The 16,395-nt window shown below is 38.6% G+C and overlaps 1 protein-coding gene across 2 annotated transcripts in view; it reads left to right on the top strand.

The window, feature by feature from the left end:
• Positions 1-7,752, top strand: part of LOC143296258 (atlastin-2-like) — a 35,230-nt gene extending 27,478 nt beyond the window's left edge. The window contains exons 15-16 of one of the 2 annotated variants that reach the window (XR_013057115.1): positions 3,106-6,624; positions 6,876-7,752. Coding sequence is in view for 1 of the 2 variants with exons in the window: in XM_076608094.1 (XP_076464209.1) it covers positions 3,106-3,198 (93 nt within the window). In the remaining variant the exon portion in view is untranslated. Of the gene's footprint in view, positions 1-3,105 lie in introns of both variants that reach the window. The other variant, XM_076608094.1, reaches the window with a different exon arrangement.
• The last annotated feature ends 8,643 nt before the right edge of the window (positions 7,753-16,395 follow it).

Below are 16,395 nucleotides of genomic sequence, written 5' to 3'. Positions count from 1 at the left end.
GTATTATGGTTGTCAGGACAGTGAATTCATATTCATTGTGTTAGGCTGCAGGACAGTGAATTCATATTCATTGTGTTATGGGTGTCAGGACAGTAAATTCATATTCATTGTTATGGTTGTCAGGACAGTGAATTCATATTCATTGTGTTAGGCTGCAGGACAGTGAATTCATATTCATTGTGTTATGGGTGTCAGGACAGTAAATTCATATTCATTGTGTTATGGTTGTCAGGACAGTGAATTCATATTCATTGTGTTGTGGTTGTCAGGACAGTGAATTCATATTCATTGTGTTATGGTTGTCAGGACAGTGAATTCATATTCATTGTGCTGTGGTTGTCAGGGCAGTGAATTCATGTTCATTGTGTTGTGGTTGTCAGGACAGTGAATTCATATTCATTGCGTTGTGGTTGTCAGGACAGTGAATTCATATTCATTGTGTTGTGGTTGTCAGGACAGTGAATTCATATTCATTGTGTTGTGGTTGTCAGGACAGTGAATTCATATTCATTGTGTTGTAGTTGTCAGGACAGTGAATTCATATTCATTGTGTTGTAGTTGTCAGGACAGTGAATTCATATTCATTGTGGGGGCAGGTGTGTTGAGCTTTGAACGGGGGTTAAAGGTATAAAAATCCTATAGCCTTTTTTATGGTCATTGGGGCAGTAAGTTCATATATTTCATCGTGGGATCAGGTGAGAAACATCAAGTAGTGGTGTTAAAAATATTCATGCCAACTTGAAAACATTGCCCCCGTTTCTTCCACCACGCCTCAGACGTAGCAAAGAAAGGGAAAAACAAAACAAAAAACAAACACACACAAACACACACACACACACACACACACACACAAACTGATCTGCAATCATCACATACAGCTTCATTAAAATGACCCCAGCCTTATTAAATGCCTATAATTTCCTATTCAGCCACAAATTTATTTATTTATTTTTTTTTTTTTTTTTTTACAAATCACTAGGAAATGAAGTTTCCAAAAGTGTATGTATTCTTTGTTTCATCCGTTTCAGTTTCTAAAGGAGGTGTCAGTACATTCAGACAAATCCATATACACCACACCACATCTGCTTAGCAGATGCCTGACCAGCAGCTTAACCCAGTACACTAGCCAGGCCTTAAGTGCATGCTTATATAATATATTTTTGTATTTGTATTTTGTATTTCTTTTTATCACAACAGATTTACCTGTGTGAAATTCGGGCTGCTCTCCCCAGGGAGAGCGCGTCGCTATACTACAGTGCCACCCTTTTTTTTTTTTTGTATTTTTTCCTGCGTGCAGTTTCATTTGTTTTTCCTATTGACGTGGATTTTTCTACAGAATTTTGCCAGGAACAATCCTTTTGTTGCTGTGGGTTTTTTTTACGTGCGCTAAGTGCGTGCTGCACACGGGACCTCGGTTTATCGTCTCATCCGAATGACTGGCGTCCAGACCACCACTCAAGGTCTAGTGGAGAGGGAGAAAATATCGGTGGCTGAGCCGTGATTCGAACCAGCGCGCTCAGATTCTCTCGCTTCCTAGGCGGACGCGTTACCTCTAGGCCATCACTCTATTTGTGTATTAGAGTGGATTTCTGTACAGGATTTTGTCAGAAGACAACACTTGCCTTGCCATGGGTTCTTTCTCAGTGTCACACCAAGTGCTTGCTACACATTGGGAGTTGAATGTATTGTCTCATCCAAATGACTGGAAGCTCAGTTTGATTCTTCCAGTCAAACTTTGGAAGAAAATGCAAGACCAGTAATCGAAACTAGATCCTCAACAGTCACAGACACTGTATTTGGCAGATAGGCATCTTCACCATTCTGCCAACTTCCTCCGTAGCTGACATAACCTGATGGTGACGGATGTATATGTATGATCCGATGTGACAGGTACTATCTCACTTGTACACTGTTAGCATTCATAGTATGAGATTATCAGTTTTACCAGATGATGACTGATGTGTATAATAATAATAATAATGTACATTTATATAGCACCCTTTCTCTCTAAGAGCTCAGGGCGCTTTACATGAAAGAAAACTATTACAAGTTAGTAAAACATTCACGACCACTCTTTCTCAACGTCCCCCCCCACCACCCCACATACACACACCCAACTCACACTCTCCCTTTCCCACTCTACATACATCCAATGTGAGCTGACATGGGTGGTGTTTGAGAACAAGGAAGCTGAGAGTACTTATAGACTGGTTTTAAAAAGATGAGTTTTTAGTGATGAGCGAAAAGCAGAAATAGAATCAGATGCATGGATAAGATGAGGAAGGTTGTTCCAGATGTGAGGAGCAGCAAAGAAGAAAGAGCGTTCACCATAGGGTTCTTGTATTGACACGAGGAAGTTTCAAGAGGTAACAGTCAGAGGAAGAGTGGAGATTTCTTGCGGGAGTGTAAACACTGATAAGGTCAGAAAGATATGTATGATCCTATGTGACAGGTACTATCTCAGTTGTACACTGTTAGCATTCATAGTATTATCAGTTTTACCAGATGATTACTGGTGTATATATATATGTATGATCCTATGTGACAGGTACTATCTCAGTTGTACACTGTTAGCATTCATAGTATTATCAGTTTTACCAGATGATGACTGATATGTATGAATGTTCCTATGTGGTAGATGCTATCTTAGATGTACACTGTTAGCATTCTTAGTATTTTTAGTATTGTCAGTATCACCAGGTGATGACTTATGTAACAGGTACTATCTCAGATGTACACAGTTAGTATTGTCAGTATCACCAGATGATGATTATGTGACAGGTACTATCTCAGATGTACACAGTTAGTATTGTCAGTATCACCAGGTGATGACTTATGAGACAGGTACTATCTCAGATGTACACAGTTAGTATTGTCAGTATCACCAGGTGATGACTTATGAGACAGGTACTATCTCAGATGTACACAGTTAGTATTGTCAGTATCACCAGGTGATGACTTATGTGACAGGCGATGACTTATGTGACAGGTACTATCTCAGATGTACACGGTTAGTATTGTCAGTATCACCAGATGATGACTACGGTTAGTATTGTCAGTATCACCCGGTGATGACTGATGTGCATGTTTGTTCCTATGTCACAGGTACTGTCTCAGGTGTACAGCAAGGTGGCTGAGCGAGGAGTGCAACATGCAATTCAGCGGCAGGTGCAGCAGCAAAAGAAAAAACGTGCCTGAAATCATTGTGATCTGTACTACCTTACTTTGAGTTACTGATTGTTTGAGCCAATGTTTTTTTTGTTGTTTTTTTTCCCCTCCCTAAAAAGTTTTATGATCCAGCAAGAAATGACAGTTATGCCCTTAAAATTGTTTGGATTGTTTTACTAATGATAAGCACTAGAAAAATACATCACTTGATTTGCTGATGTATATACCCAATAAAAAAAAACAAGGGAAGAATTACTTTTAAGGGAAAAATATATTTTAACGAGGTGTGTGGTGATTATTAGGTCACAAACTTTCTTCTCGATGACAAAAGGAGTTCTTCAGGTGTGTGCTGAATGCAAGCATGTTCTTGTTGCAGGCATGACTCTCAGCATCATGCAGTGAACTTAAGAACAGCGAATAGTACATTGCATTGACCTTTTCTCCACCAGACAGGTTCATGATAGGTGGCCACTGCATTGTTCCATGCTGCCACCACAACCTAATCCACCAACTATGATTGTTGTTTCCATGCATGTGGATAAAATTCTCGTGGGAAACAAACCCTTCAATACTCAAGGTGAAGTTCCAGGTTTTGTGTAGTTTCCTTTTTGTTGTGGTGAACTTTCTGACAGGCTGAGTGTTAGGACATACCATCTGAACCTGGAACTCCTCAATCTGGAATTTTCTGAAGCCGGTCAGAAAAAGAATATGATTTTAGTTAGTGGGGACGCAAAGCTGTCTGGCTATTTCAGACGTCAAAAGTGTTTCAGATCCTTGCTGTAAGAGCAAAATTGTGTCATTGTGTTTTCCAGTTTGTAAATATAGTTTCATGGATGATGGCATGCATGACAAAAATAAAAAATAAATGAAAAAAAAACGAAAAAAGATATTATTGATGGACTGTTCTGTCTACACAATGTATTTGCTGTGTGTGAACATTAGAATGAAGGGTTTCAATTTACAAGAATGAGCTATTTCCTTGTAGTTTTCTGTGTGATGCTTTCATAAAAGTTTGTAGATTTTGTTATGAATGAATTATCAAATCCATCAAGTTGTGAAAACAACAAGAATTGATTAGAATTGAAATAAACATGATTGCAAAGATTGCCTCTGTATATGACTACAAAAATGCCAAGGTATTAAAACAGTAACATGTTGATTGAAATGGACTGCTCAGTTCACTGATTAAGTAGAAATGTTAATGTTGCACCACACAGTTTTTTGGTTTGGCAAATACTCATTTTCTACAGTGAGTAAAAGAGATGATTTGGATTAACTGATGTAGTTCATATCTCATCTTTTTTTTTTCTTCACACCCAGTATTTAAGATTTTTTAAGGTAAGTAATTATGACAACGTAAGAGTTTGTGCCATGACGAGTTCCACGCACAAACATTTTACTGTTGTTTTCCTTGTGCAAGTCATTAGACAAATCATGAACTGTGTTTTTCTCCACGCACTTTCCACAATATTTTACTCATCAGTGTTGTGTTGTTGTTCGTCCATCATAGTCGATGAGGACTTTGGCATCTCTTCTGGATGTATGACTGGTGGTGATGTGTCTGAAGATGGCTGCTCGATCCGATTCGTGCACGCAGTCATCAGCGGTAGTCACTGGGTGTGGGTTAAAAATATCTGACTGTTGTCTGTGAAAGTGGTGCGCTGGTTGTATGCCTTTCATAAGTGCAATAATGTGATCTCATTGAACTTCAGTTCCATCGTTTTTGTTGCTCTGTGTGCCATGGTTACTTCTCCACTCTTGCTTCAAGTGACAGTGACATGAGTGGCCATCCCGGTTTTCATGTGTTAACAAAAGTTTGAAAATCTGTGATCACTGACAAGCTTTCTATAAACAAGCTTTATGTGGAAACAAAAGGCATGTGAGGTTAAATATATGTATTTATATATGTGTTCACATGTATGTTTTTTTGTTTATTTGCTTTGTTTGTTGTTATGTGTTTGTGTGTGTGTGTTATTTATGTTGATATATCTGTTTATTTCATTTATAGGGTAGGGAATATTATCCCTGATAATCTGTTTATCAACTTTTCAGCTTCAGAGGCCAGTATTTCTTTTAAAACAGGCATGATATTTTTTCTGATTTTAACTCGATGTTTGTCTCAAACTGGGCCCCAGAGGTCACTCATGAGATTCACATAAATTCAGTGAGAAAAGTGAAAGGGCTGGGGAAAAAAAACTCATGGAAAAAAAAAAGAATCAACCTGTTGTCCATACAGTTGATGAAACACAGACCCCGTAATCAGCAAAAAATACCCATGTTTGTCTGCGTAGCCATGTGTCGTAGAGTGCGTGCACAGCCGGTTTTGACCAGATCACACCCCTTAGAGAGGCCACTGTGGCGCCGTCTTCGGTGATCTCCTGTTCTGGTAATGGTTTACAGTTGGCCGGGTTTTCTCTTGGGAGTTTTCCTTCTCTTGGAAGGACTGCCTTGCTGAGGCTAACAGACTCCATCTGCCCGGGTTTGAAATCAGAGTTGTCCTTCTCCTAGACTATGTGGGTCCATGGCACCTTATTCCATATCATTTGGTGCAACCCCCAAAGGGAGGGCTCCCCCATCCGCCACCCGGGGGACGCGCCCCTACGCCGTATAGTCCCAGCGCAAGGATATCCATGTTTGAAAGAGCAAACCTTTTAAGAACAAGTGTTCCATTACTCTGCTTTCAAAATTCAGCTTATTGACATATGGTTATGTTTACACAACATCCGCTTCCAAACATCATGACCTGAAGGGATAACTTCAATTTTTTCAATACGCTAAAAACTGCATCAACAAAATGAAGTTCACAAAGGCAGAGATAATGTATTTTTTAATTCAGCAGAGATTGATTATGGAATGGAAAATAAAGAGGACTAGGCTTGGTTTGACGACACTGTGAAAACAGAAGTGAAGAAGAAATAAGTTATTTTGTGGGTTGGCGCCTTTCACACTCAAAAGAACAATATTATCTGAATCTCATGCCTACAAAAGACGGTACCAAATTTGTTATTTAGAATGTCTTATTCTGTCAGTATTGTAAGGGTCGGAAAGTGTTTCTGTTAAGATAGATTTGCAAGTTGTTTGAGTCTTTGTTCATAGACATTGGCTTTGAGATTTAATGAGAGGGATTTTTGGGTTGGGGTTTTTAATTTTTTAAAAATTTATTTATTTTGTGTGTGTGTGTGTGTGTATCTGTGTGTTGATATGTAGTGATCTACCTGCTTGATCTTGTCTTCCAACCTTCAAACCCCACTTCCTCTACCCCCCCATGACCCTCCCCCCACCACCACCCCTCCCCCATTCCACCTCCACCCGCCTTGGGTTTTCTCTATCTCTGCTTCCAGTCCTCGGTCCCATCAATAGGGGGTAGAATTTTGCTTCATTTCAGTTGAGGTGTGTTGATGTTCCAGTCCTCGGTCCCATCAATCGGGGGTAGAATTTTGCTTCGTTTCAGTTGAGGTGTGTTGATGTTCCAGTCCTCGGTCCCATCAATCGGGGGTAGAATTTTGCTTCGTTTCAGTTGAAGTGTGTTGATGTTCCAGTCCTCGGTCCCATCAGTCGGGGGTAGAATTTTGCTTCGTTTCAGTTGAGGTGTGTTGATGTTCCAGTCCTCGGTCCCATCAATCGGGGGTAGAATTTTGCTTCGTTTCAGTTGAAGTGTGTTGATGTTCCAGTCCTCGGGGGTAGAATTTTGCTTCATTTCAGTTGAGGTGTGTTGATGTCAGCAGTGTACAAAAATGATATTTTCTCATGCCTTGTTCCCTGTTCTCACAAGGTTCTTATTTTCAGTTTTGCTGTTGAAACTTAAAGGAAAAATTTGTTTTTTCTTCCTCATTCTTTTCTTTTTTCTTTTTTTGTTTTCTTTTAAAGATAGATATCTGATACAATCTGTAGATCTTTCTTTTAGTTATTATTGTTCATACAGAAGTGACAGTCTGACTGATTTCACCATATCATTTTCTGTTCAGATACCACTTTCTATGGATTCACTGTAAAAAAAAAAAAAAAGGAGTAGTTTACAGGTCAAAGGACTTGTGTAAACACTGTCAGCCTTTGTATAAAGTTCTGCTGTGTGACTCTGTGGCTAACCTGCCTAATATGTTTCTTTGTTGTTGTTTTTTTGTTTTGATGTTGAAATGTTGATCGTGATTATCAGCCTCACCTTTGTTGCATAGCCTTCACAGGATAATCATGTAAAGGAACAACAGTGTGATACAGGCATACGTGCGCACAGGATGTACACAAACAAGACATGGACCCTCACAGTCGATTTGGAAAGAAGAATTGAAGCCATGGAAATGGGGTGTTATCGTAAGATGCCATCATCAGATACACTGATACACATCACTAGTGAGCAAGTGTTCTAAATCATCAAACAGCACATTAAACCTTATGAAGATCTGATGACATCAGTTAAGAAAAGAAAGTTTCGTTGGTATGGTCACTAACAAGATCCAACAGCCTTGCTAAAACCGTTCTCCAAGGAACTGTTGAGGGAGGGAGACTGAGGGGAAGACGGGGGAAAAACAAAACAACTGATGGACAGACAACATTGGACAGACAACATTGGAGAATGGACAGACAACATTGGACAGACAACATTGGAGAATGGACAGAGAACATCAAACAACTGATGGACAGACAACATTGGACAGACAACATTGGAGAATGGACAGACAACATTGGACAGACAACATTGGAGAATGGACAGAGAACATTGGACAGACAACATTGGAGAATGGACAGACAACATTGGACAGACAACATTTGAGAATGGACAGACAACATTGGACAGACAACATTGGAGAATGAACAGACAACATTGGACAGAACACATTGGAGAATGGACAGACAACATTGGACAGAACACATTGGAGAATGGACAGACAACATTGGACAGAACACATTGGAGAATGGACAGACAACATTGGACAGAACACATTAGAGAATGGACAGACAACATTAGAGAATGGACAGACAACATTGGACAGAACACATTGGAGAATGGACAGACAGCTTTGGACAGACAACATTAGAGAATGGACAGACAACATTGGACAGAACACATTAGAGAATGGACAGACAACACTGGAGAATGGACAGACAACATTGGACAGAACACACTGGAGAATGAGAATGGACAGACAACATTGGAGAATGGACAGGAAGACATTTGCAGAGACCCTGACTTTGACACACAACAAACTGACCTGGAGGAGCATGGTGAACAGATCTTCCGTGTGGCGCCTCAATGGCTCTTCACACAGTTGAGTGGGGAGAAGAAAAAGAAGAAGAGTTGCCCCTTTTCCTCACATATTTTACTGTCATGTGCAGTGCATGCTGTTTTAAGTATTAAAAAAAAACTTGTTTAAAAATAAAACTCAGAAAAACCCACTCTGTCAGTTTTTGCAGTTGGCCTCTACTTACATTTTTGCCAGTTAATGCCCGGTTTGTAAATGAGTTGACCATCAGGTTAGTTGCTTTTTTCTTTCTTTTTTTTTTTTCTTTTAGATTGCTGGAATGGTCAATGTCAGAGGCAAGTCTTTGGTTTATGTGCACGGATGTAATTGTACTTGTGCCTGTTTTTCTTATTTTCTTTTCCAGGTGTGGTTGTTTTTTTGTTCTTTTTTTTCATTCCATGTTCTACAGGATTCATGTTTGCAGTGTTTCAGCTCTGTTAGGGCCTTGTGGGTTGCAAGCAAGAAAGCCATTGATGAAGTGTAGACAGACCTGTTAGCTGGGTTGTAAGCAAGGAAGCCATTGATGAAGTGTAGACAGACTTGTTAGCTGGGTTGTTAAGCAAGAAAGAAATTGATAAGGTGTAGCCGGACTTGTTCGTTTGGACATTGCGGACCACAGTGGTGATAACGTCTTCCTGTCCTGGTTGTTGTGATCTCGCCGTGTGCTTTCCAGGCATCACACTCTTCAGACTTTTTTTTTTTTTTTTTTAATGCTGCCTCATCATCTGCCCCATTTCAGTGGCATTACTCCCACACCACTCATTTAGATTCCCCCATACACGGCCACACCCAGGTTCGTCTGTCACAGTTCCAGCATCGGCAGTCCACAGGGAACCATTGATGTAGGTCACTTTGGTGGTGTTCAGTGGTGCCTGTTCTGATTCAACGTACTTAGGACACCACCTACTAAGCCCCATACTAACGACAATAATGACTTAGTCGTGGAGCCAGACTGAGTGACCGTCCCTCCCAGTGTGGAGACCGCCACCATGTCCCTCAAACAGCAGTCCCCCGTGAGTCTGCCGACACTGAAGACACTGACAGGACTCACCCCAAGCACAGAAGTGGAGGTGTATTGAAACTGAGGTCACCATGAGAGCAGGGCATGAAAGACCACAGACTTTGAGACTCTTTTGTTTATATTGATGATGATGAAGGAGGACGATGATGATGACGATGTTGCTATGGAGGTACTCTTCAGACTGTTGTCTAAAACCAGACACAGGGAACATTTGGAAAGTGGCACGTTCATGATTTTAATGTGGAGTTATGGAGGTAGTGTTGTGATTTTTTTTTTATTTTTTTTTTTTAGACTGAAACAGAAAATTCTGTCTTATCTCAGACTGTGTGCATTGTTTGCATGTATGGAACTTTTGAATATTTATCACTGTAACTTTATTGTCATATCATTTTGAGGGAAAATGCTCACCATTTGGACTGCTTGCTGTAGGAAAACAAATCATGGCCATAGCATTGTTTCAGACTGGTACATATTCTTTAACTGAACAAAATTTTCAGTCATACCCAAACAGGCATACCTTGTACTTCATTGTCTGTGTGTTATGTGAGAGTTTGCAGAAAAAGTCTGGGGTTTTTTAGTGGGGGTTTTTTTTTTTTGGTTTGGTTTTTGTTATTGAGTTGTTAAGGGATGAGGTGATGGTTTGAAGGCAGCTCCTCTGCTTTGTAAATACCAGCACGTGAAATAATGTGTTGATTTCTATGTATTGTCCTCACTGAAAGTATAAGATAGTGGTAAATTGGTGGTTGTTGTTGTTTGGTAGAAATTAGGTACTTCTAGGGCAGTGCATGTGTTCATGCTTTAACCAAGTGTACTTGCGTGTGTCTTGGTTGACCAGCTCAGTTGGTCTGTATACTACTTGTGTTGAAGTTTTGATTTTTACCAAGTCTAGAATTGGTTGGTACTAACTGTGTTTAAGTGTGCAATTTGGATTTAGCTGAGCCTGTTTAAGTGTGATTAATTGGGTCGTGGATAGATTTGTATGTAAATTATGCAAAAAATGTCACAATGCTTGTCAATTCTGTTAGTGTGCTTTTTTACATTTGTGTATAGATTACATTCTTTCAACAACAAAAAGGACATGTAGATGTGGCGAGATCTTCACTTCATCCTCTTTCCATCATTCGTAAATGTTATTTATTCATAATACATTTGCCATTACATATTAATTCATTCTACTCCAGGTACAGCGTAATCTTTACCACACTTCCTTCCTCAGTGGACCAGGTAAGAGTATTCTCACACAAAACCAATGTTGTACTATCGTTTATTCTCATCCCATAAAACTTCCTTTCTCAGCTGAACCTTTGGTCATGTACTAATGGCCAAAACACAAAGTCACTGCAGTCATTTGGCAGTAGAGTTTGCAAATGTTGATCAATATTCATCTTAAAAAATTTTTTTTTATGGTATTATCATAAAAACAATGACGCAAGACTGCAGAAGAGGCTGCTGAGCTGTTCATGAATTATGACAGCAATGATGACAACTTCAGAGTAGTTTTCAGACAGTGCTGATTGTGAATCATGCAGAGAAAGTGGTCTCCAGGTAAAACAGTGGCAAAGAGTGGGAGATGGTTGAAGCAAGAGTCAAGGAGGGCAAGGTTTTTGAGTGGAGTGATGGCCTGGAGGTAACGCGTCCGCCTAGGAAGCGAGAGAATCTGAGCGTGCTGGTTCGAATCACGGTTCATTCTCCCCCTCCACTAGACCTTGAGTGGTGGTCTGGACGCTAGTCATTCGGATGAGACGATAAACCGAGGTCCCGTGTGCAGCATGCACTTAGCGCACGTAAAAGAACCCACAGCAACAAGAGGGTTGTTCCTGGCAAAATTATGTAGAAAAATCCACTTCGATAGGAAAAACAAATAAAACTGCACGCAGGAAAAAAAAAAACAAAAAAAGGGTGGCGCTGTAGTGTAGCGACGCGCTCTCCCCGGGGAGAGCAGCCCGAATTTCACACAGAGAAATCTGTTGTGATAAAAAGAAATACAAAATACAAAAATACATGTCTTACTAATGTTTAGAATGTCCAAATCATATCAGCCAATTGAGGATTCTATAAAATGTCAAAAATCATTTCAGACTATTGAAGATTTAAAAGAAAATGTCAAAAATCACATCAACCAATTGGAAATTCATTTTTTTTAAAAGTCTTTGACAATTTGATGACGATACAATCTGAAACAAGGAAGTGAGAAGGGTGTTTGCAACACCACCCAGTTTTCACTGCAGCGTGCTGGTTCTTGTATTGCTGGTCTGGAGGATTTGTTGTACATAATTATGTAGCTATGGAATAGATGCCGTTAATCATGCTCAAGTTAGCTTCATCTTTCAGTTTTATACATGTTTGAAAAGATGTTCCCACATCATGTGTGTGAGTGATACTTGTGTATGTTATTTTGAGTGCTAGTTTAAAACTGACCAGTGTTTGTTAGTGACAGTGGCAGTGTTAGTTAGTGACAGTTTTTTAAAAATTTATTTATATATTTTTTTATCTATTTATTTATTTTATTTTCATTATTATTATTATTATTTATTTAAAAAAAATTATTATTATTATTAATTATTTATTTTATTTATTTATTTCATTTTATTTTATTTTATTTTATTTCTCAAGGCCTGACTAAGCGCGTTGGGTTACGCTGCTGGTCAGGCATCTGCTTGGCAGATGTGGTGTAGCGTATATGGATTTGTCCGAACGCAGTGACGCCTCCTTGATGAGCTACTGAAACTGAAACTGAAACTGAAACTGACAGTAGTGCTGTGGTGTTGTAGTTGTTTTTTTAATCTGCACTGCTTCGGAATGTCTGTCATGGCTCACTACAGTTCACAATGGTGTGTGTGTGCTACTTTTACTAATGATGAATTCCAAAGGCTTTGACTTTCCAGCACTTTTACATCAATTCCATTTTCATGCTTTTAATGCATTTGGTGACTGAAAAACAAAGAAAACGAAACAAAACCAAAAAAAAAAAAAAAAGCTTTTTGTTTTCGTCATTGTTTTGAAATAATGTAAATAAAAATTGATAGGTTTGTTCAACTTTGATGTATAGTTGGATGTATGTCTCCTTTTTGGTGGTGCTGCTTTTTTTGCATTCAGATGATACGACATTCCCCCATTTTGTATGTCTGTCCGTTCAAAGGTAACTATACTGTGCTGTTGTCTCCCCCAGGTGTAAATACAGTGATTTTATTGTGTGTGGTTTTTTTTTTTTCCATTCTTTTCTATGTTTGCTGGTTAATCATATAATTTGTGTTGATGTGATTTTGTTGAAACTTGTTCTCACAAAATTGCCTTCACGTCACGAGACCAGAGCTGAGAAGGAAAAAAGATGATTGCTCAGTTTTGATCATTTCAACTTTTTTTTTTTCTTTCTTTTTCTTTTTTCGTTTTGGTGACCAGAAATGTGAAAATCGTTCTTTGATTAATTGAAATTTGACAGTAAATTGTAAAAGAAAATATTCACAAGACAATCTGAAACTTAAACCGAAAACAACAACAACAACAAAAATGAAAACAACATCATCAAAAATGAAAACAACAATAACTGATAAGGTATGAAGTCAGGGTTTTAAAAAATGTATGTATATCTTTCACATACATTTGCATGAATCATGATAGACCGAAAGTCTCAAGGTTTTTGCTTGTAGGAGATGGAAAGGAGATCATCAAGAGAGAGAAATTAATGTGGGCTCTACTCTTGTCAAGAGAGGTTATGTTGTGGGAGACTCGACAAGATTTGTTGTAAAACTGACACCATATTAAGTACATGTGCATGCACATATTGGTACATTCATACCTACACAGAAAACATGTACGTAAATAAAGACTACACACTAAATAAAAATAAAATAAATGAATAAATAGATGAATAAATACATGGTCAGTAGGTCCAGGGACCAGCATCAGTTGATTTTTTAATATTTTAAAAATTTTTTTACATGACGTGTTTTTTCATTTATGTATGTTTGTTTCTGTAAAGTATGATACACTGTGTTGACTGGCATGTATCTAAATGCTTGCTTTATCACTTAAGCACAATTCAAGAGTACAGCAGCAGAACTCAGATGGAATGGAAAATGTATGAGGGCATGGAGACAAAGTGAGAGAAATGGGAAGTTCGGCGGAAAATGTATTGGCATTTTATTTAGCATTAAACCTACCTCTCTCTCTCTCTCTCACACACACACACACACACGTACGCACGCACACACATTAAAAATCAAACACAAGTGTTTTTCTTTGGAGTCGGGAAAAATTCTAATTTATTAGTATGTTGACAGTTGACATTTTTCAACTTGGAGAAGCAAGAGTATTAACGTAATGAAAGTGTTTGAAGGTGAACATCTTAATTATTCAATTTCTTTGCAGGGCGAGAGGGAGGAGTTCTTCATTTTTCTTTTTAAATATCAATTCATCAGCATTTTTCCATTTTAATGAAATAGATATGCCTGCCAGTATTACACTTCAACAGAGAAAAAACCTTGCTGGGGTAATGTGGGAGATGGGGAATGTATGTGTGTGTTTTCTACATTTCATTTTATTTCTTTATCTGTTTGCTTATTATCATTAATTTGATGACTTATCTATAATGTGGGAGATGGGGAATGTATGTGTGTGTTTTCTACATTTCATTTTATTTCTTTTATCTATTTGCTTATTATCGTTATTTCATTTAATTTTTTTAATTCATTAATTTGATGACTTATCTGTTTATTTGTTTATATATCTTTGTTTTCCCTCAAGGCCTGACAAAGCATGTTGGGTTACGCTGCTGGTCAGGCATCCGCTCAGCAGATGTGGTGTAGTGTATATGGATTTGTCCAAACGCTGTGACACCTCTTTGAGTAACTGAAGTGAAAGTGTGGAGTTTGTATGTTGACCTGGAGAATAAGACAAATCCCCTCCCTTATTCCACTACACACACTGGCAGATTTCAGTTCACTGAAGTCTTGAAGCTTCAGACTTTTGGAAGTTTAATGCATTAACCACTTGTCTGTCATCCCTGTCATACACACACTTTTCTTGATCGACAGTGAAGTAAAAAAAAAATGATGGAATGATTAGAGCAGATTTCATAAAACGTGTGGATATATTTCAAACATGCCCCCAGCATTCCAAGATGAGCTGATGGATAAGAGAAGAGATGAGAGGAATTGTGAGTAGGCATGTGAACTATGCAAGTGTATGAAGGCAAGCATTTTTATTGTTGTTTTTTGTTGTTGTTGTTTTTTTTAAACCGTTCTTGTTATATTGTTGTTGTTTTTTTTTGTATGTTATCATTCTGTTTCGTTGAAAACACTGCAAAGTATGAATTCATTTCTGGTCTCAATGTGTTGTCAGCTGAACATTTCAGGGGAATGAAACCCACTTTGGATGTGAAACCTAACTGAATGTTTATTGGTCATATCATTTTGGTTCATCATTCTTTTTTGATTTTATGCTTTTGCCCTGTTCATTGTAGTTTCTGTGAAATACAATTGAAATTCTTATGCCATGTATTCTGTTGTTTGTTCTGTATTCAGTGATGGTTGAAGAAGGAAGCGTGATTTGATTGAATACTTCAACTTTGCATTAAACTAAAGAAATTGGTTCCTTGTTTCAGTATTGCACACAACTGTGGGTGTCATTTTTTTAAAAATTTTCATTAAATTTCCCTAACCCTTGTTCATCGAAAACAGACATATATAATGTACAATGTTTGGTTACAAATAAATGTATTTTCTCTAACCCTTGTTAAACAAAAACAGACATATATCATGTACGATGTTTGATTACTATTAAAGGTATACTGATACAACTTTTCACACATATGCATGCACACACAGATGCACACCAATGGCATTCTGAAGTACAGGCAAATAAGATGTGCAAAACTGCAGCTAGATTTACAGAGGGGTGTGGTGGTCAGATGGTTAGAGGGCTGGATTCTTGCCTGTCCTTCCTGAGTTCGATCCTCGTTGCACCTGATGGGTTAAGGATGGAGATTTTCCTGATCTCCCAGGTCAACATATTTGCAGACCTGCTAGTGCCTGAACCCCCTTTGTGTATATGCACACAGAAGAACAAATACACACATTAAAGATCCTGTAATCCATGCCACCATTCGGTGGGTTATGGAAATAAGAACATACCCACCATGCACATCTCCTAAAACTGCTGCCTACATGGCAGAGTAAATAAACAAAATGGTCTAACATTTTGGTCACACTTGTAAAATGATATATGTCTGTGTGTGTGTGTCTGTGTGTGTGACTGAAACATCATGAATGACACAGGAAACGAATGATGAGCACCCAATGGCAGCTGTCAGTTGGCTCTACCCAAGTAGGCAGCCTGTCATACAAAGACTCTGTGTTTGTAAAGTGCGTCGAGCTTGGTCTCTGAGCGAGGATAAGCACTGCATAAGTATCCTTATCCTATCATCAATCATTTTTTAATGACACACAAAAGTAAAGCATGTTTCCGCTCATCAAGGTAGCGCAGTGTATTTCCTTCTATCTTACACAAATAACTGTTTGCCTGTGACTTTCTGGCCTGCCTCTTCTGAACAGCTGCAGCAGTCCTGTTGGCCTCGCACAACTTTGTCTGTCCCAACTGTCAACGAACATTTCGTGCGCAGATTGGACTATTCAGCCATCTGCGCATTCACAGATAGACTCATGAGCATCCCACCCCCCCTCCTACCACCACTCTCCTCCCATCCCCCAGCTGGATGACAACGATGGTCATCATCGATCTTGATGGACACACACCACACAGATAACTATAAAGCTCACACTGTAGTAAGCCTAAAAAATAAATCATCAGGTAATGAGACAAAGTGCAATCAGCTTTAAAGTCCAAATTTGATAGCTGATATCATCCATTATTAATACAGTGAAAACAGAATTATATTTCAATCACTCAAACCACCAGGACACCACATTAAAATGGGCAGCAAGAGTGACAACTAATTATTATGTAATGTAA

The sequence above is a fragment of the Babylonia areolata genome, chromosome 21 (genome assembly GCF_041734735.1).
Source record: "Babylonia areolata isolate BAREFJ2019XMU chromosome 21, ASM4173473v1, whole genome shotgun sequence".
In the NCBI taxonomy this organism is placed as follows: domain Eukaryota; kingdom Metazoa; phylum Mollusca; class Gastropoda; order Neogastropoda; family Buccinidae; genus Babylonia; species Babylonia areolata.
The sequence above is the reverse complement of the archived record's forward strand: the minus strand, read 5'-3'. Positions and strand labels throughout refer to the sequence as shown.